Source organism: Dermochelys coriacea, chromosome 4, assembly GCF_009764565.3.
Source record: "Dermochelys coriacea isolate rDerCor1 chromosome 4, rDerCor1.pri.v4, whole genome shotgun sequence".
Classification (NCBI taxonomy): domain Eukaryota; kingdom Metazoa; phylum Chordata; order Testudines; family Dermochelyidae; genus Dermochelys; species Dermochelys coriacea.
This window is the reverse complement of record NC_050071.1, coordinates 131,177,772-131,199,178: the sequence shown is the minus strand read 5'-3', so window position 1 is coordinate 131,199,178 and position 21,407 is coordinate 131,177,772. Positions and strand designations below refer to the sequence as shown.

Here is a 21,407-nt window from a genome sequence, read left to right as displayed (position 1 = left end):
ACAGCTGCTGCTCACAGAAAAGCAAACTTATCCACTGCATTGGGTTAGCAGCTAACATTCTATTCAGAAAGATAACGAAACAAGCATTGTTCCAAAGTTTGAGCGGGTGGTGGCGGTGGAGCTGCCACTCTCTTGGATGCGAGGGGTAGCCCACCCAGCATTGTGTGGTGAATTATCTGAGTGGGATACTTAGTGAGGTACCTGCTCCTGCACCCCACAACAGGCCATGGAGAGGCTGGCCTAGGGGAATGCCACAGCCGCTGTGTGTGCCATGGAGCCGTGCTCAGGGGTAGGGATGAAAGAGGGTTTGGAGTGAAGCCTGGAGAGAAGGCAGCAGTATGGCTGGTGTATCCACACTTCATAGATCCACTGGTCAAATCCTCTTGCAGAGGCAGCAGCCATCATACAGATCATGAACTGTAACAGCAGCTGGGTTAATGCTCTGTGGCCTGAGATGAGGATACGGCCCCCATGAAGTCCCTTGTGCAAAGCCATTTACTCATATTTTATGTCCCAGGCATGGCCTGTTTGTAGGGATGAGTGGGGAGGAGGGAAAAGAACAATAAAAAAGATCATTTGTGTTAGCGGCAGAAGAAGGATCCATAATCCAATGTGTGTGGTCTTGACTGTGTAATGAATGAAGCTTGTTTGTATTGTGTGCCACTCTTCTACACAGCAATAGTGTGTGGTTAGCACCCTATCAGAGCCTGATCCAAAGCCCACTGCAATCAGGGGAATCTTTCCATTGACTTCAGTGGGCTTTGGATTGTGTTCTGTAGGTGTGTGGAATGCAACACAATATAGAAAAATATAATACGTATTCTCTTCTCTGACCCACTCTCTGCAGCTTTTACATCCACAACGCTCACGATAATGCCAACAGAGAGCTCTTCCCATGAATAGAGGACAGGATATTCCCTATCCTACTGTGTCTATTTCAAAGGAGCTTATTACCCCATCTCTGTAAGATATGGAGTAAGACTCCATGTGTTGAATTCTGCCCATGAATGAGCATCCAGGTCTTCCATTCATTGGGATTCATGTATGTGTTTTCAAGAGCAGGAGGTGGCTCAAATGATTTATATAACAGATTGAAAGGCAATAAGAATCCTCTATCCCCCTTTGCTGCCCATGGCCATTTATTTCACAAAGAGGCATTTGAAGTCCTTCATTTTACCCTTGGTTCCTTTTAAATAGGATTGCCAAACACCCTTACTCAAGTATCAGCTATAAGAGCAGCATAAATTGTCAGATCACCTTGTGTTTTAGCCTTGTTAAGAGGAGCATTTTCTAGCATAAAAGGTTTCAAAGGATAATCCAACTCTTCTAATTAAGACAATGGAGTAGAAAGAAAAAAATCCATTGTTTTTCCTATTGCAACAGCAAAGTCTGAACAACAGTCTAATGACCGGAATAGCAGCTAATTCAACATCAAAAACAAAGCAAAAGGCTACACATCATCAACAAATTCAACATCTGGAGCTCCTGCCTATCAAAACAAACCCCAATCAGCTATTTTTTGTGTGAAAAAGCTCACAGTGCCATAGCACATTCTGTAAACTGCTTGAGAATTGAAAGTGAGAGTGACATGAGAGAAGGAGACAAGCCCCAATAAAATAAAGAAGACAGTAGATAAAGGTTAGGGGGATGGAGTGAATTGAAGGACATTGCTTGGGGACTTGACTGTCTTTACTTGGCTCGTTATAACTTTAAAGAGCAAGGAACAAACAACCTGAAGTCGATAATTCAGCAGAACCACCCAGAGAACAGCAACTTTTGAAAACTGATTAAAAACACACAGAGATCTTGGAAAATGTGCCAACTTCAAAATTAACAAGAGAGCAGTGGTTTTGGTCCAAGACACTGTATCCTCATCCAACAGTCTAAGGAAGACCCCCCCCCCCAGAAGAGAGATCTTTTTAGACCACCTGAAGTCCAGAGCTCAGTTCTTTTATGAACAGATATCCCAGCCTTTTAATTTAATAATGATTTCAGTATTTTCATATCTGATATTTACACAGCTATGGATTATGGGGCTAGAGGGAAGGCAGAGGAAATTAAGCGGATTCGGAATTTTGGTATAAAGAAGTAGGTTTTTCCTACATTTAAATAGTTTCACTTCACCCCATTTTTAAATGCTAAAGGTCACAGTCTTGTAATGTAAAGGTCTCAATCCAGAGCCCTTTGATGTCAAAAGGAATCTTCTCATTGCCTTCAAAAGTCCTCAGATTGGGCCCTGAAAGTGACAAAACAGTCCTTGGGTGTACTTTCATTGGTGCCAGGTGGAGCTTCCAAACTCTGTTAACCAATAGAAGCACTGGTTTGCTCTCAGCGCTCTGACTGGTTGTTGGAATTATTGCTTGGTTAGTGTGTCCAATTAGTGCCTCTTCATTTTGGCCTTAGCCTTGACTGAGCACCTTCTTACCAGCATATTAGGAAATACTGACCAGGATAACGTGACACTTGTTGATTCGGCTGGAAGAGTTTGCTTTGTTGGACAGAGACTACGGGCCTAGCTCTGGCCTTGGATAAACCTGAGGATGTTTACTGAAATGTTCCCCTGCCCAGCTGGGACCCGTAAACAAAAACATTGTGTTTGTGAGACTCAGAAATAGAAACTGATCAGTTTGGTATCATTGTATAGGAGACAAAGCCTCCCCCTCCCCCCTTTTCTACTTCTGAGCAGGCATGTGGGAAGGGCTGGGCTTGCGTTTCTTTGGGAATGTGAGGGTTAGAAAGATTTTGTTTTGTGGCATGATTATTGTTGCTGACTAGTGGTTGTATGTGAGGGGGAGAATGTGCTGCTGTCCGGTGAGAGTTTCTGCAAAGATTGAGAGAATAAACAGCATAAATGGCAGGATTTAGATGTTTAATTGTTTATTAAAGACCAATCCAAACCTAAACCGCAGCTCTGAACACCCGTGAATCTGGAGCGGTTTGAAATCTGGAACTGAATTTTATGTCTTTAACCCTTCTTTTAATTTCCATATCTTGGACAATGGTTCTCAAGCTATTGGAGAGCCATCCTCCAAAAAACTGGTCTGCCATCCACTATCTCCTGCTCCTCTGCAGCTTGGTGGGGTGCTGAGTTTGGGGCAAGTGGGGCACTGGTTCTGGGCTGTGCCTCTCTTCTCTTGCCCCACCACCCTACCAGCCATCAGCACTATTTGAAAAGGCTGTGAAGTTGACTCTAGTGGGCCTGTCCTCTGCCACAGACTCAACGCTATGCTGGAGAAGAGGGAGCAAGGGATGGGAATGCTGTTCTGTGGGGATGAAGGGGACGGCACAGGGGCAGGATGACAACAGGAGGCACAGAGAGGTAGAGAATTGGTCTCTTTCTACCCCGCCATGGTTTCTTCTCACCATGGAATTATGCCATTTTTTTTCTTAACCTGTGGGATAAGACCATCCAGGTGATCCCTTGCAACCCACCCCACTGGTTAAGAAACAATGACGTAAAGTATTAGCAAAATATGTACGGAATGTCTAAGTTGACTCCGTCCTCTGGACCTTTCAGTGTGTCTCAGTCTGATTTCTATCCAGTATTTTAAATAGTAGCCATCTTCGCGCACGGGATTTGTCTTTTTGTGTATGTCTTGTATGGGACAGAGTACAAAGGTGTGCTAAGTCATAAATATTAATCATGTCAGCTAAAGCAAGAGGCCAGGAGAGTGCAATTCTGTTTTATTTATAAATTGGGTTTATGAAAAAAGTATTTGTTGGGAAAAAATGAGGAAACCTTTCTGAATCAGAGGTAGATCTTACTACAGCAGAAGAAGGTGAATACTGCTCAGCTTAGCTGTCCATTCATCCATTAAAGTCCTGCTGATTTATTATCCTGCATGACAACTGGGTACAGAATGCGGAGGGAAGTTCAATTCAAGTTTACAAAACTCTTTTTGTCGTAAAACTCTGAACAAAGACATCAATCACTCTTTTAATTTACCCATGTCACTTTCCAAGAGGAAAACTGGCAGAATGCTCAGTTTCCTCTTTAACAGGGCTTGATGATGATTTCCCCTAATTGATTCAATGTTAAGTAACCTGAAGGAATGCAATATGTAATTAGATTTAGTGTTGTTTCCCCAAGATACCCATATGTTCTTCAGGTCAGACATCTCGCTAATGTGTTTATATGTACAGCGTCTCCATTAGCTACTTTTTTTGTTGTTGTCAGATGATTTTTTTTGGAGATAAGCGTTAGATTAAACAAATCAGAAAACACAGCTGAGTGATTGTGTTTTATGATCTACAAAAGGCAACCCAGGGCTGATTTGTTTTAACAAATAACAGCCACAAGACAACACTAATAGGATCGTGGTCATGTTAAAGTATGATGGGCAAGTAGCGAGAGGAAGAGCTTGGCCCAGAGAATAGGAAGGATGGAAAAGTTTTTGATTAGAGAGGAATGTGGTTGTTACAAGATCACACAGATCAGGGTGGGGAGGCGAAGAAAACCAAAAAATGGGGAAAGAATAAGGAATAAAAATAAGGAAATGTTCAAAGGATGGAGAAAGAAGGAAACCACCTTGGATTATTTGTATTATTTTTGTTTTCTTGAAACATACCTTCCTTTTTTTAGATCTCCCTTCTGCCTGCAAGGTCCTAGTGCACTGCTCCACGCATTCTGAGAAGCTCATGTTACTGTGGTCAGCACTGTAATCCATGTCAGCTAGTCTGGCCAGGGAAAGGATATAGTTACAGGCTATTCTCAAAATAGCCAGTTTGGACAACTTTTGACCATAAGAATAGCAGGGAACCTAGAAAGGGTAACAGGAAAAAAAAATTAGGCCAGACAAACAAAATATCTGTGCTTGAAGGCATGACAAAACAATTGTAGGTTATTTATTTAGCAGTTGTTTAACATAAATAGGACTGATAAAAATCCATATGGTGCCATCAGGTTTTTTTTAAAGAGAACTCCCCTGCTGCTCTCCATGGGAATGAAACCAGTGTGAGGTGTCTTGATTTCAGCAGGAGCAGTTCTGCTTAAAATCTGATGGAAGGATGTGGCCCAAAATGTTTACTCTAATTCGATTTTGTGCTCAGTTGCCTGGCTGGTTTCATTTGGATACTGCAACCTTTGTGCCAGATTCTGATCCGCTCACTCACACTGAGTAGCACCTTACTCCACAAGCAACCACACTGACCTAAGTGGGACTCCTCACAGAGTACAGTGCTATAGTGCGAGTGAGTAAGGGTATCCGAATCTGGCCCCTTGAGCTTTGACAACAGCAATCAGCACTTACAGCAGATGTAGATACAAAAATACAGCATCGTTGCTGAGTAGAACCGTGAGACAGTAATTCTCTCCCAGGTAATCCACACGCCATAAATCTGATGAAAGACCTAGCAGTCTCACCCCATTTCTCAGCCAAGGTTTAACAGCAGAGGGCTGTGGTGAGGTCTTATATTACTAATAACTTAAGACTTTCACAGAACATACTCCTGAATGTCTTCTAGTATAATATGAAGTATTTGAATAATACTAATAACTAATAATAATAAATTAATAAAAATAACTGGCACCTGTATAAATAAACAAATTACAATAGCCTTGATTTATTTAAAATCATGATCCTGCAAAACTCTTAAGTACATGCTTATCTTTAAGACATGAGTAGCACCCCCGTACGCAGGTCCAATTTTGAAGAGAACTCTCCCAGCTGAAGTCCATGGTATTAATTTTGTGCTTTGCTAGCCTTACTCACCAATTTACAGAACTGCCAGTGGGCCTTGCACTCAGCGAAAATCAGAGAGATTCTCCTGCATACAGAAACTTGGACTCTGAGGCCTGGTCTACACGACAGAGTTAGGTTGATGTAAGGCAGCTTATGTCAACCTAATGATGCAAGTGCACACACGACAGTCTTGCTCCTGCCACTGTAAGTACCCTACTACGCCAACATCGTAACTCCACCTCCCCGAGAGGCATAGCCCTTGTGTCGGTGTGGTTAGGGCAACGTAGTGTCTGTGTAGATACTGCATTACTTAAATCAGCTGTTGGCTGTCACCCCAGGGCAGGGGTGTGTGTGTGTGTGTGTGTGTGTGTGGCTCTAAGGAACCAGTGAGCCGGGGGGGGGGGGCAGCTGGGCTCTTAGCGGGGAACTGCGGATAGAGCCCTCACACTGTCTCTCTTAAGTCGGTGGAAGTGCTTCTAGTGAGGATGTACACCACCAACGGAAGAAGGACAGTGAGAACATGAACCACCAGAGTAATTACTGTGGTGGCTGTAAGTTGACCTAATATAGGTTGACTTAAGTTTGTAGTGTAGACAAGTCCTGAGTTATTTATCTGAAACCCATACCTGTATGCTAGTTACCCAGGCTGTCTGTCTTTCTGTCAATCTAAGATTTTATACTATACCCATCACTGGAATACCTGAACTCTTCTGTAGTGCCTGACTGCCCAACAAAGTCCCTTTCACCCTGATCCTGGGGGTGTTAAACAGACAATTGGGGAAGCTTCCTTTGTGCTTTTGCCCTTCTCATCCATGTCTCTCCCGCCAGGTTGTCTCCAGGTCCATGAGCAGATAATGCAGAGCATACAACCAATACTCTGAGCCAAATTCATCCCTGATGTAATGCTATTGATTTTAACAGAGGGATTACACTGGCCCTCCATGTCCAACGTGTTTGCCAAACATATAGTCTTTCGGCTTGTAGGATGTGGGTTTGTATGATGAGACATCGAGGAGAAACAAGCCAACAATCTTCACGGGATTTTCCTCACATTTTTTAAAATGTATAGCACAGTATTGGCAATACTGGGGATGTAGGGAACCTGCTCTTCTCTTTCTCTTTGGAAAACCCATCTTTCACTTGGTGGCATTCTCACAGCACATGAATCAGGGACCCGCTTTAATGTTTACTGAGTAGTAGAACCACCTCCTGTGTTCTGTTGTATTGGTGTGCTGGAGAGCAGTCTCCTTCCTTATGCCAGAAGCAAGCCAGGATCGCTCTATAGGAGCACTCAAAACATTCTCATGTAAGAGTCATGTTAAGCATCGTCCATAATGCTCCACAATAAATCCATGGCCTGGCTACGAACAGAACGCAAGAATTCTATTGGCACTTAGTCTTGTGTTCTTTCTGCTAGATCACAGTTTCTCCCAATAGCCTGTTTACTTGGCTTTCAAGAGCTCCCTGCCTACTCTCAAGCCTTTGTTGACACTTGCAGCTACCCACTGTGCTTCACTTCCAGTAGCACCTTGCCTACATCTCCACAATGGTCTTAAGCTGGGCATTTTTCTTGTTAAAGGAGAATCCATGGCAGCGACAAAAACAAAATATTTGTTATCATTGGCAGGATATGACGGGGCCAACAAAAATCTTGGATCAAACAGAAGTCACAGCTGATGATCAAAGCAATATGCAGAATAAAATGGAAGGTTTCAATGAAAAGTGGGAACAATTTCAAAGTTAGAGCAAGAAAGTTAAATCAAGTGGAAGTAAAATGGACCATGAAATACTTGAGGCTGATGCACACATGTCAGCCAGTTACAAAAAAAAAAACTGGAGGAAAATATTTTTTCCCTCCTTTGCTTCCCCTCCCCCTCTTTTTTTGTTATGGTATTTTTTTTTTTTAAAGAACAAATTATTTTGTGAGTCATGTTTGTTACAAAAATCACCAGCTGGGATTAGAAGACACCTTTTTTTTTTCCATACATGGTGACATTGTATACATTGGAGCAGCCCCGAGAGAAGGGTTTATTCAAGAGTGTGCACACCCGGACAGTTTCAGCTTTTCAGAGAGGATCAGAGAGCAGGATGGTGGGTGCAGTACAGGAACACAGACAGATACGGGTTTTCTCTACAGTAACAGTGTTAGAATAGCTGTTTCCGAGGAGCACTTCCCATCTTGACTCCAATTTAATGGGGGAATTATAAAGACGTTTGTGCATTAATTATTCATAGAGCTGAGACACAAAGTTCAGACCTGGTCTGGATCCAAACATTCCCAAAAGAGGGGGAGTTCAAATTAGGGTTTTGGTATTCACTCATCTGTAAGAGAAAGCCAGAAGTGGGCTGACGGGCATAGGTGTTGCAAGCCCTGGCTATGCACATGTGGTAGGGAAGGACTCTTTCAAAAGCAGGTTTAAGTGTCAAGAACAGGTTCTATATTAGAGTATTTAGAGATTTATGGCCCCATTCTGCTCTCACTTATATTGGTGTAACATAATAACAGCCATACTGGATCAGACCACTGGTCCATCTAGCCCATTATCCTGTCTTCTGACACTTGCCAGTGCCAGATGCTTCAGAGGGAATGAACAGAACAGGGCAGTTTATTGTCCAGTACCAGCTTCTGGCAGTCAGAGGCTTAGGAACACCCAGATCATAGGGTTCTGTCTCTGATCATGTTGGCTAAGAACCACTGATGGAACTTTTTTCAGAGTAGCAGCCATGTTAGTCTGTATTCGCAAAAAGAAAAAGAGTACTTGTGGCACCTTAGAGACTAACAAATTTATCTTGAGCATAAGCTTTTGTGAGCTACAGCTCACTTGCATCCGATGAAGTGAGCTGTAGCTCATGAAGCTTATGCTCAAATAAATTTGTTAGTCTCTAAGGTGCCACACGTACTCTTTTTTTTTTTTCTTTTATGATGGAACTATCCTTCATGAACTTATCTAATTTTTTTTAACCCTGTTATACTTTTAGCCTTCACTGCATCCCCTAGCAAGGATTTCCACAGGTTGACTGTGCAATGTGTGAAGAAGTACTTCCTTATGTTTGTTGTAAACCTACTTCCTATTAATTTCATTGGATGACCCCTGGTTCTTGTGTCATCTCTTTTCTAAGATGAACAGTCCCAGTCTTCTTAATCTCTCCTCATTCTGAAGCTGTTCCATATCCCTCATCATTTTTGTTGCCCTCCTTTCTCTGTTTTCCAATTCTAATATATCTTTTTGAGATGGGGTGACCACAACTGCACACAGTATTCAAGGTGTGGGTGTATCATGGATTTATATCGTGGCATTATGATATTTTCTGTCTTATCTATTCTTTTCTTAATGGTTCCTAACATTCTGTTGGGTTTTTTTTTACTGCTGCTGCTCATTGAGCAGATGTTTTCCGAGAACTATCCATTCACTATGGGTGAGTTTACTCATAAATGCATGGGCAGGGGGATTTCTAAATTTTAGATGACGACAGACACTTAATTAGAATGTTCCCTTCATCTCTCTTCCCCCCGCTGCTTCCCAGCTAGTAGCACGGCCTCCAATATTACGTATAGAGGAGTTAGGAAGGAAGATTTCTCTACTATGAAAAATGCTGTTGTCTGCCAGAAAGGCAGATATTTATCTATGTTAAGAAGACACTGGGCTGGTAATCCAATGGCAGCTGAAGTTTGGGCCCTGGGATTAATTAGATAAATGTTTGTAACTTTTGTTGGAGTCCACAAGGTAAGTACTATTATTGTTTCCTTGTTCCCCAGATAGGCACAGGCTGGAAGTAATGCAGAGAGCACACTGTAGAAAATGTACCATAGGGAATAACTTTGCATTGGCAAGAGGATGGATGGGATGGGATGTAACAGGTCTGTTCCATCTCTGATAGCTATGATTCAGAGGCAACGTTTTTGGAACCCAAAGATGCACCATTTGAAGCCAGTGGGAAGTTTGCCATTGGCTTCATTGGATCAAGAACAGGCCCTCAGCCAGCTCTGTGCTCTCTTGTGTCCGATCCGTCCCATCCAACTTAAGAAATAAAGTATGGAAGGTGCATCCCATTCCCATCGCTGGAGGGAAGGATGCTGTGACCTCAGGCCATTAAGAGTGGTGTGGAGCAAAGTAAGGGGAAGTCTACACAGCTAAAGCTACACATGGGCTGCCCTACCTGAGCTAGCTTGAATCCAGCTAGCACGGGTAACCACAGCTGCGAAGGTGACACAGCACAGGCTAACGAGCTGGGTGTGTACCCCAGGTCTGGGACGGGCTTGTTCTACCTGCGCAGCACTGTCTTTGCTGGAATTGTTACCAACCCTGACTGGACTCCAGTTAGCTGGGATAGGCTAGCTTGTACACAGCTTTTGCTTATCCTAAGTGGGAGAAGTGGTGGGTGCAGGATCCATTAACAGCTCCTTCAATTAGTAGGACAATAGATATAGTCACAATAACTGGCCAGATCCTCAGCTGGTGTAAATTAGAGGCACTCCATTGATTTGGATGGAGTTATGCCAATTTACATCAGCTGAGGATTTGGCCCAATATTTCCCTTCCATTATCAAAAGAACATGTTAAATTTTGTACAAATACATTATGAGCTCATACAAATAAACACAATGAATCCCGTTCCACACTCTCTTCACTGGTGTAAATCAGGAGCTACTCTAGCAAAATCAGTGGAGTTACACCACTATAACACTGCATAAGTGAGAGAAGAATCAGGCCCTGGGTAGAGCCGATCCTGCTCTGTTGTGCTGCTCTAAATCTGGACTAACTTCACTGCCTTGCATGGACTTGCACTGGAGTTTCATAAACATAAATGAGAGCAGAATTTGGCCCCATCTGTAGAGTTGATAACGCAACGTTAAGCAGCAAAATGTATGTGCTAACAATAGACTACAAAGCAAGACCTCATGACAGCAAACTGCCTCTACAGTGTGCCATAATAAGCTGTTGAATTTACCTATCTTTTAATTCCTCTGGTTTATTTTTGTGCTGGGAGTTAAAATATTTTAGAGCCCCACTGGGAAGGTAGTTGGCTGGCTTCTCGATGAGTCCTTTTAGAACGCGCAGTGTAACTTAACTGTCTCATTGTTTGTGTTGAGCAATATGCCAAAAAAATGTCCAGAAGGTTCACATGAATGTCTAGTGCTTAATAGCGCTGGCTTTATTATATCCCTCCTTCCAACCTGAGATGAGTTAGTGTTTCCACAAGGGTTCAGCGACCTCAGTGGGGTACTGGCCGGTTAGGGGAGTGAGGAGGACTGTTGGTTTTAAGCTCCCACCCACGCCCAATGCTGGGTCAGGTGGGGTGAACTGTTCACTGGATTTTCTCCTAGAAGAAGCTTCCCTACTGCCTCTCTCTCTCATGCATAATTTCCCTAGGACTTGGAGAAAGGCAGCATCATGTCTGGGACAGAAAAAGAGGCAGCTGACCACCTTGACAAGTTTAAGAACATGTCCAAAATATTGTCATGTGTTCCCAAATTGTTATTTAAAAGGACGTGTTATTTGAAAAGGGCTGAGGATGAGTGTGTTTGGTTTTGTCTGATAGCACGTGCGGGTGGGTGCGTGTCACAAATGTAGGTGTAAATAAACAAGAACTAACACAAGCCACTGATTTTTTTTGGTTTTGTTCATTATAATTTTCTGGATATGGATTTTTTTTTTTTTTTTTTTTACTGTTACATTATGTGCCCTGATTGCCCCACGTGTGCCTGGGATCCCAGATCATTATTTGTTTTGTTTGTATTACGGCAGTACTTTGGAGCCCCAGGCACACAGCTGCGTCCCATTGTGCTAGGTGCTGTATAGGGCTGGTGAAGAATGCATGTACACAGGGTTCACGTATTCTAGATGATCTGGTGGTACCTTCTGGACTTAAACTCTGTGACTCTGTGAGCCAGGATATCTCCAGTGCTGCTGCCCTTCCACTGCTCTATAAGAGCTTTCACATAGCTAGATATGCCTTATGCATGTGCAGGTGATTTACAGGTACAAGATGGCAGGCACTGCTGTATAGTGCATAGGATTATTCCTACATAACAGAAAACCCTGATGTTTATTTCAAGTATGGGACTGGGCCCGATTGGTGTGTCTACACTGTAGCTGCAAGTGTGCCTCCCCAGCCTGGGTAGACAGACTCACTCCAGCTCAGCTCAAGCTGAAAATAGCAGTGTGGACGTTGTGGCACCAGGAGCAGCTCCGGTGAGCCACCTGAGCTTGGACCCAGGGGGCCAAATTCAGCTCAGGAGTAAGTGATTAAGCTTCACTGAAGTGGCACATGTTTACACCAGGGCCAAATCTGGTCCCCCGGATCCTTCTGACTCATTTTGCCAAACCTGGATTATTGTTCTGCTTTTCTGTGAGCATCTCTGCTGCTGCTCTGGCCAGTGTCACCAGGTGTCTGTCAACAGAGCGCCTCCTGGAAAACAGCTTCTCAGGCAGTGCTGGCTGCCACGTGGGAAAACCCTATCCTCTCACTGAGGAGCAGGGTCCTGCTTCCCTGTGCCTCCCTCTGCATATGAACGCTGCTCTCCAAGTTATGCAGGGGACAGAATTAGATAGGACTGGGGTGATAACACTAACGTTATGGATGAATCAAGCTGTGGCCAACACACAAATTGATCAATGCACAAAGCAGATGCAGAACATTAATGAAGGTGCTGACAATTACAGTATTGGTGATTTTGTGCTTGGGCACTGTCCCACCGTAGTTGCTGACGAGGATAATTTGAGAACAGACTAGGGTCAAGCAGGGACTGGGGGTTGGATCCAATACCCATTGATGTCAATAGGAGACTTTCCTCTGACTTCAGTGGGAGTTGGAGTGAGCCCTAGGGGAGAGGAAAGGATAACTGACTGTGTCTACAGCAGAAAGAGAAAATACATATGGTCAGTCACAGGATTTTGTACTAAGCCAATTAGACATTAAGCAACAACAGGCACATGGCTGTTTTATTTGTGTAACATTTTCCTTAGTTTGGGGAGGTGTGTTGGAGTTTTCTCTGTCTTCTTTACTGTCTTCTCCCTTGTTCTGTTGCCCAGCCTTATGTTATCTGGCTAATTTAGATTGTGTATTGTTCATGGCAGGGGCCTTGTCATCTCCCTTTGCATGTAGCCCCATGGCACTGGAAATCATAATAGTGTCACTCAGAACTGGTTTAAACCACTACCGGGCCCAGATTAATGTTGCAATATTCCGTTGCCAAGCACCATGGAAATGCTATACCTGGAGAGCTCTGTTGGGGGATGCGCCTTGAAGGCAGGGATCCTCCCTTGGGGCCACATTCAGCTCTTACCGAAGTCAGTGGGAGTCTCTCTGCTGACAGCACTGGACCCAGAACAAACCCTGTCAGGCCAGCTCCAACCCACAGTAAAGTCAATGGTAGGCTTTTCAATGACAGCCGCTCAATCTGCTCCTGATGACACACACTGTAAGTGATCACAGGAGAGTTCAGTCCTGTGGAAGTGGGATCTCTTTTATACTCATTTAACTACCAGTGAGTAGCAGCCAAGGGAAGGACACTGACACCAGGAGACAGCAGTGAAGGAATGTGAAAGGGTGGCGAATTCAGCTCCCAGTAGCATAGAAAGCTGTGAAACCTGTGAGTAAAACATCCCTGGGCCACACCTCAGCCTGGAGAGTGGGCCTATCAACTGCTGAAGAGAAAGAAAGGAGTACAAATCTGGTGGTGGAAAGGTTTAGAAAAATGCTGACCTAGTTCAAGGGGAAGAATGAATCTGGAAACATCTGCTCCCAGCACAGCGACTCCAGCTCATTGGGGCTCCATGGACCATATTTTTGAGGAGGAGTTTGAGACGAACCTCAAAAAGCTGCGTATGTGCCAATGTGGACAGTTCTCCAGATCAGATGGAGACATGCAGGCCTCCCCTCCTATCAGTGGAAATCTTGCTGCCATTTGAGTATTCTCAGCTCTTAAACAGGCTGTTCCAGAATTCAGCATCGGTGGGAAGCAAATGAATGACATGGTGGAAGACTCTGCCACTTGTTCTGGCACAGGCACCTCTTGCTGCAAAACTGAATTTGTAAACTGCAAATTATTGCTGGTTACTAAGCTAGCTTTCACAGTGTCTCCGGGTCCTAGCCCAAATAGTAGAGTGTTTGAAAACATGCTGGCGTGGGTGTTTCATTCATTTTGATGCCATCATTCTACCTCATTTGAACATGGTTTGGCCTGATCTGATCTCACTTTTACATTATTGTAAACCTGGAGTAGCTTCACTGAAGCCATTGGCATTTTGCCAGCATAAGTGAACTCAGAATGAGGTGAGATGGAACTTTGTTCTCATTAACAAAGCACTGGAGGCACGTCTTCTCCCTCCATCTGGGCCTCTGAAAGACAATGGCCATCAGGAATGACGGGGGGTTGCAAAAGAGTCTATGGAAACAGAACCTTGTCCTGTCACATGCTCAGATACCATGGTGATGGGCGCAGTATAAGAACCGGAATAGAATAGAATAGAAAATACCCACACTAACATCACTAGGCCAGGCAATGGAAGCCGAACGTTTTTCAGTATGGTGAGCTGTGCGTTAAGGGGGAAAAGGCCATAGCCCTATATTTGAGGGTCTATAGCAGGAATGGCCAAACTTACTGACCCTCCGAGCCGCATACAATAATCTTCAGAGTTTGAGAGCTGCAAGACATGCACAATCTGCCCTGTGGGGAAGTCCCTGCCGGGGCATGGGGCTTCTGCCCCGATACCCCCACACGGGTCTAAAGCCCTTAGACACACACACACACACACACACACACACACCCCTACCTCTGCAGGGCAGAAGCCCCTAGTCCCACCACATGGCAGAAGCCCTCCCCCGCCCCCCCGAGTCTGGTAGGCAAAGAATGGGTCAGGGGGGGTTGGGTAGACTCCATAAACCGCACTTTAACTGTAAAAGAGCCATATGCAGCTCATGAGCCACAGTTTGGCCACACCGGGTCTATAGGTTGTAGCCTTCTCTGCCGCCTGTGAGACAAGGCAGCAGCAGAGAGAAAAACTAGCAAAAGCGTTTGCACTATTTTAAAGTGTTTTAGTGCATGCAGATAGTGAGGCCCTTTTCTCATTATCCCAGCATGGAGCAGGAACTACCCTGTCAATCCCAATAGTCTTTTGTATTAGTGGGAAGATGTTGCTCTGAGGAAAGATCCACAGATATCAGGGAATAACTTTTCCAATAGCCAGTACCAAGAAGTCACTTGTGGAAATCTCTAGGGAAAGAAACTGCTATTCGCTTGTGTACCACTCCATGAATGCTCTAACAGCATTGTTGTCTTGCAGCTAGATACTACAGAGTGGCTAGGCATTCTGGTGCCAAGATACTGTAGTGATGGATGCATTAGAAATGCAGGGAGAGAGAAATTCATGCTACTGGTGGCATAGATACAAACAGAAGGGACCTAGTGTAGCGCAGCAATACCCAAGTGCTGCTCTCGTTTTAAAAAGCTGAGTTGCTTTCCAGAATATACAACTGCCCTTCTAACTCCCATCTCGGAAGAGAAGTCTGAACAGGGGAGCAGAATGGAGATAGCTAAGTACTTAACAACATGCCTGGACTACTCTTTCCTTCTGCAAAAGAACTGTGGTTGATTCTTCTCCCCACCAAGCAAAAAACAAAACAAAAAACGAAAAAAAACCCAGCCTTACTGCCATCTGGATAGCTAGCAAATCCAGCTGAAACATGTGTGCCATATGTGCACAGCTGTATAGTGTACGTATGCTGCTGCGATCCATCTGCCCAGCATGCTGCATACCAGTTGCTTGACTTAGGGTGGGCTGGGAAGGAGGATTCAGGAACAGGCTGGAAAGAGAGAACATGTTGCAGAGAAGCATCATTTTTCCTCTCACCGCACAGGATTGGGCCCCAGGTGGCTTAGTACTTAAGTCTCTGCTTACGTGAGCACTCTAGCTGAAGCTGGTGCTGTGTCTTATATGGGATCAGGCCCTGTAGCCCCAAACAACTACTTCATAGTTGAATGGACTGCAACTCTGGTGAGCAAAGTCTATTTAAATCCATTTCGCCACAAGTGCAATCTGAATGTATGGCTCTGTTGCACTCACTTTCCAAACTGCACCTCCAGTTGCTAGTGTACAACGTGACACTTCTGCTTTGATTTCAGCGCTCCCGTTCCCTTCCCAAAGAAGGAGTGTAGGGCTGGGAAACAGAATCAGCAATGGTGACTCTCTTTTGCGCCACTTGCCGCTCAGCCTATGGCGAGGTATCAGTTTCAATGCTTCAGGGAAAGAATCCCAGCTGCTTAAGAGATCGCTGTGTGATGACAAGGAAGGAATGGAGGAATAACTTAACAAATAAACTGAGGTCCGTGTGTAACCTTCTCCTAGTGGGCAGAGTATTGGGATTACCTCCTGTCCAGCATGCCGGGGGCGGGCATTAAGGCTTCACTTAGTTGAGATCTGCCAGTTAATCTCTACAAATGAATCTCTGTATAATCCCTATCTGAGCTCTTTGCCCAGGAATGCAAAAAATGTCAGGCAGTTCCTTACCTATGGATGCCTATATCATGCCACAATGGAAGCATATTAAACCTGCTCTGTCCTATATACAGCTGTTCAGTACAAAACCGATCACCACATCTTGACAGTTGAGTTCAGGGCATAGGAGTAGGAAGGAGGGTAACTAAACTCTGTCAGATTTTTCAGATATACAGTATGGGCCTATCCTTAGCTGCTGTCGCTCCACTGAATTCAGCATGCTACAGAAGAAGTATCTGCTATAATTTTCCAGGTCTATCTGAATGACTCCCAGAAGGCCTTGCCATTTTGCCATCAGATTTGATATGGGTGATGCAAGTTGGAAGCCAGTGCTCTGCACATGGGCAGGACGGTTGCTCATCTATGGGATCTTCCCCCTTGTCACATGGAATGCCAAGCACATTGTTGGCGGTTAACGAAAAACAAATCAAAACATCATTAAATGATGATCCACTGACTTACTCCCCTTCCCCGCATCGAATTGCCAAGAAAACCTGCCAGTGCTTTTCTTAAGGGAAAACAAACCTCGTCTGGGGAATGAAGTTGTCTCTCCACAGCCTAGGCTGTTCAAAGTGCTTCAGCACTGACCTGGGGGCAGCAGCTTTGGGGGCGAGCGGAGACCTTAGGCTGCTTTCCATGTTCACGTGATCCTTGCATTCTCAGCTGAACCCAGGGCTGAAATAATGTATGGAGATAGGGCCAAACCCAGGAGTTTAAGGACTTTGCATGAAATGCCCAATTCCCAGAAGAGTTGGGCCTCAGTGTGCTGCTAGCTTGGTTTCTGCTTGAGGTCGGCAAGGATGGAGACTGCCAATGAGTTGGGAAATTAGTGCCACTTTCTATTGTTGGGGTTTTTTTTGTTACCTGGATGCCTGTCCATTGAGAACTGGACTGAGACAGCCACATGCATTGCACACAGGTCACTGAACAGCCAAAATGGGGCAGCAGTTTTTGAAAACAAAAATATATCAAGTGTCTACTTTAAACTTACAAAAGGCTTAGTTTTGCAAGACTCCCTCTTACTATGCGTATGCACAGGGCCTAGCACAGTGGGGCCACAATCTTAATTGAAGCTTTCTGCTGCCTCCACAATGTAATCAATAATAATATCTTAACGTAAGGACAAGTCAGTGACTTTACACTGAAAAACTGCCTCATGATGAGCCTAATCTTGTTCCATTGAGGTCAACGGCAAAGCTCCTGTTTGCTTCAATGGGATTAGCAACGGTCCCTGTGTGTTCCCAAAAGTGGATAATAAGGCGGGTGGAATTAACTACTCTGGGATAGGCAGCCACCCATCCTTAAAATCAAAATCATCCTTCAGAAGCTTTTCAGGCAGCATAGCTAGAAACCTCACGAGATATTCCTTAAAGGGAGAGCACTGAACAACAAAGTAACCACGTACAGAAAAACAGGGCCTGATCCTGAAGCCTCTCTCAGGTGACCCAATAGAACAGCGCACATGAGTAAAGGCTGAAAGATGGAGCCCAAAGGGTCTGATTCAGAAACCCTGCAAGTCTCACTGATACCAATGGGCTGTTCATGTAAGCAAGAGCTGCAGGACAAGCTGAAAGGACCTTCTGGGAAATGTGAATGCTCAGCACCTCTCAGGGTCAGGCTCCTACTGTGACAGGGAACCTTCTGTGACCCTGCCTGCTATACTCTTCCTTCATATCCTTGGAATGCTCTTACTGGCCTTTACAGAGAAGGCAAAGGAACAAAAGCTGGCCAAGCATGGGGAACGGTTTTTTAATGGCTCTCTGCTTTCGCCAGGCAGGCCACTACAGTGGAAAACAATTTAATTAGTCAATGAAGGGAAAGACTAAGCACTGAAAAGTGCTATTTTGGGGCTTACAAAATGTGACTAGGTCAGAACATGCCGTTTCATTGCACTTCGGGGACTGGTTTTGAGAACAGCTCAGCACTCATTGCAGGCTCCAGTCCCGGCTCTCTCTCTCCTCTTTCTTTCACAGGGCCTGTCTACTCAGCACATTGTGCCAGGTCTGGAGGTCACGTTATAACCCTCTTGGGTCTGTCTTGCCAGTATAGACGGGACCAAATGATGTTCTAACTGTTATAGCCCTGATCTCTACAGGCACTAAACTACCTTAGCGTCTCTGTAGACACATCCCAACCTACCAAGGGTGCTACGCAAACCAATTCATTAATGACTGTGGAACTCTTTGCTAGAGGATGTTGTGAAGGCCAAGACTATAGCAGGATTCAAAAAAGAATTAGGTAAGTTGATGGAGGATAGGTCCATCAATGGCTATTAGCCACTATGGGCAGGGATGGTGGCCCGAGCCTGTTTGCCAGAAGCTGGGAATGGGCAACAGGGGATGGATCACCTGATAATTACCTGTTCTGTTCATTCCCTCTGGGACACCTGGCATTGGCCACTGTTGGAAGACAGGATACTGGGCTAGATGGACCTTTGGTCTGACCCAGTATGTACTGGGAGGTGCTCAGATACTGTGGTGATGAACACCACAGAAAACCCTACAACTAACTAACTAACTAACTAACATGAAAGGCTTCACTTTTGCTAGGTACATATGCCTGTGGACCTATTCAAGGGGTCAGAGTTAGGCACACATGCCCCTTGCTGAATGGGCCCAGTGTCACCAGACAGGCGGATAGATGTGCTTCCTTCATACTAAGTTACATCACCCAACAGCATGTTCGGAAGGTGACCATGAGGTAGTAACATTGTCCTGAGCATTATTTAACATTTCAGATGTTCTCTTCTGCGCTTGGAAAAAGTTTATATTTCCCATTCAGGCAGGATGATGAGAATTTTATATGCTTTTTTAAAAGAAAGCTGGTTCTTCACATTGGCTTAAAGGGTACTTTGAAGATGCATCATGTAGACTGATGAAGTAGGCTGAGGATGTCAAAGAGGCCTAAGGGGCTTAGACAGCCAACTCAAAAGTCCCTGGGAGTAGATTTCCTTTACTCCCTTGTGTCTCTTTGAAAATTCCCAGCCCAACTCTTCCAGGTAAAGAGCAAGAGTGAAGTGACCTATTGTGTCATGAGGTGGGATTTAGGCTTCATCATGGCTCACACCTTTGGCAAGCAGTTTGCTACAGCTCTCTCTCCCACCCCCTGCCTGGTATGAATAAGCTGTCCATATAAAAAGCCAGTGTGATTTTGGGGGGGAGGTTTTTAAGAGAGTCAATTTTCAATCCTTAGCAGCTCTAGTGTTAAAGAAAAGTTTTGATAACCACTGACCAGCTTGGTGAGCATTATTAATGGCTCTTGCACTCTGTCCTTATCCCTTGCGCCACTAAATCAGGCTGTATTTGCATTGTCATAATAACCCACAGCGTGCGCGCAGGCGACCCCAAATAAAATGGAGTTTCTGAGCTTGTTCAACGCCCAGGAAAAGTAAAACATCTCTGGGAAAATGACAGGAGTAAGGTGGGGTGTAATCACTAGGACACTGAACTTGATTTAGGAAGATCTAGTTTCCGCCCAGCGTGAAACCCAGGTGAACTCTTCTGAGGAGAGGCATGCTGCATCCATGAGCAGGGTTGGTGCTGAAAAAAACGCAGCGTTGGAGCCAAAGTTTTAAACGGTCGAGTAATGAGCCCATCCTGTGCGGAATTACTACCCTTTATTCTATCCAGCGGCCCCCTCCCCGCCTAATCCCACTAGGAATGGAAACCAAACCTCTCGGGCACAAACCGGAGAGCCACCCTTTGGGTGAAGTTAGGCGACAAAGGTCACGGGCAGCGCCGCCGCCGCGTGGAAGGCCCCAGCAGCTGGGTCTCTCCCACGCAACCAGATGCGGGGTTCTCAGCGTTTCGTTTCACGGGCCGGCACGTGCCTTCTAAGCGGCCCGCGGAGAGCCGAGCGCCGGCGACCCCCAGCCACGCCTCCGGGAAGAAGGAAGAAACAGCGCGGGGGGGGGGGCGCTCTTTTTTTCCTTTGAAGGCACGGGGGGGGGGGGGGGGAAGGCATGCAGCGGGGCTGGGCCATGCGGGAGGCTGCCCCGGGGTGGTTTGTGAGCGGAGGGGAAGGGGGGCGAGGTGGGTACCTGTTTTCGCAGCGCCTCGAAGGCGGCACTGATGGTATGCACCCGGGTTCTCTCCCGGGCGTTCGCCAGCAGCCGCCGGGTCTGCTGGATGGCTTTGATCTCCGAGGAGACGCCGGCCGTGTCCCCCAGCCGTTTCCTAGGCGATGCGGCGCGGTCGGGCGAGCGGCTGTACGCGCCCTGGGCCCCCGAGGCGTAGGCGCTTTCCAGCGGCCGCTGCGGCGGGCACAGGGCGAGCCTGGACGGCAGGCTCGGCTCCGGGCACGGCGGCGGCCCGCTCAAAGCGGGCTCTGGGCGCAGGGGCGGGCAGGCGAGGCCGGCCGCCGGGAACGCGCCTTTCCGCATGTCCAGCGCCCCCGCGGCGCTGCCGGCCGGGAGCTGCGGGGCCGCTGCCCCCTGGGAGGGGCCCGCCCGGCTGTCGGGCGCCAGGCTCGCGGGTCTCTCCAGCAGCCTCCCCCCCGCGCCGCCGCCGCCGCCGCCGGCGGCGGCCGCGCGCTCGCGGACTTTCAGCGCCACTTTGAAACTTTTGCAGCCCTGCGCCGGCGGCTCCTTGTGCTTCCGCTTCAGCTTCTTGAGGCCGCCGAGCTCCTTCGCGCACAGGCTTCGCCACGGCTCCTCGTCCAGGAGCTGCGTGTTCCTCATGCTGGGAGCCTGTCAGGCAGCGCCGGCCCCGCTCGCTCTCTCAGGTCGCTGGCTCCCCCCCCCGCAGACCTACACCCTCCCCCCGCTGCCGGGTGTGGTGCGGCGGTGTTACCACGCGGCCCCCGTGCAGGCAGGGCGGCGGCGGGCGCCCGCCGGGAGCGCTCAGAACGTCAGCGGAGGTCCCGGCCGCGCTGCTGGGCAGCGCGCGCCGCGCTCCATCTGTGTTTGTTTCGCCTCCGTTTACACAGAAGCCCCCCGTGCGCGAGATCAGGCAGCGCGCCGCCGGTGACAGGCAGCCGGCCTCGCGCGGCCAAGGGGCTTGCCAGACTCGCCGCCCCACCGAGGAGCTTTAAAGAAACAGGAAGCGTTCCTCCTCCTCCTCCTCCTCCCCCCCCCCCGCCCCCACCAACAGCTGTGCTGCCAATCACCTTTATTCACGCGCCCCCCACCGCCCCACGACTTGCTGTTGTTCCTCGCGACACGCTGGCAGAGACAAACTCTCACCCCTCATAGAGACACAGACTTGCTTAAGGAGGACGGGAGGACTTG

The 21,407-nt window shown here is 46.6% G+C and overlaps 1 protein-coding gene across 1 annotated transcript in view; it reads right to left on the bottom strand.

Moving 5' to 3' along the window:
- Positions 1-21,184, bottom strand: part of ATOH8 (atonal bHLH transcription factor 8) — a 33,389-nt gene extending 12,205 nt beyond the window's left edge. The window contains exons 1-2 of the mRNA XM_038399983.2: positions 20,220-21,184; positions 4,569-4,760 (exon numbers count right to left, since the gene is read on the bottom strand). Coding sequence (XP_038255911.1) covers positions 4,569-4,760; positions 20,220-20,858 — 831 coding nt within the window. The 5' untranslated portion in view covers positions 20,859-21,184. The remainder of the gene's footprint in view (positions 1-4,568; positions 4,761-20,219) is intronic.
- Between the last annotated feature and the right edge of the window lie 223 nt (positions 21,185-21,407).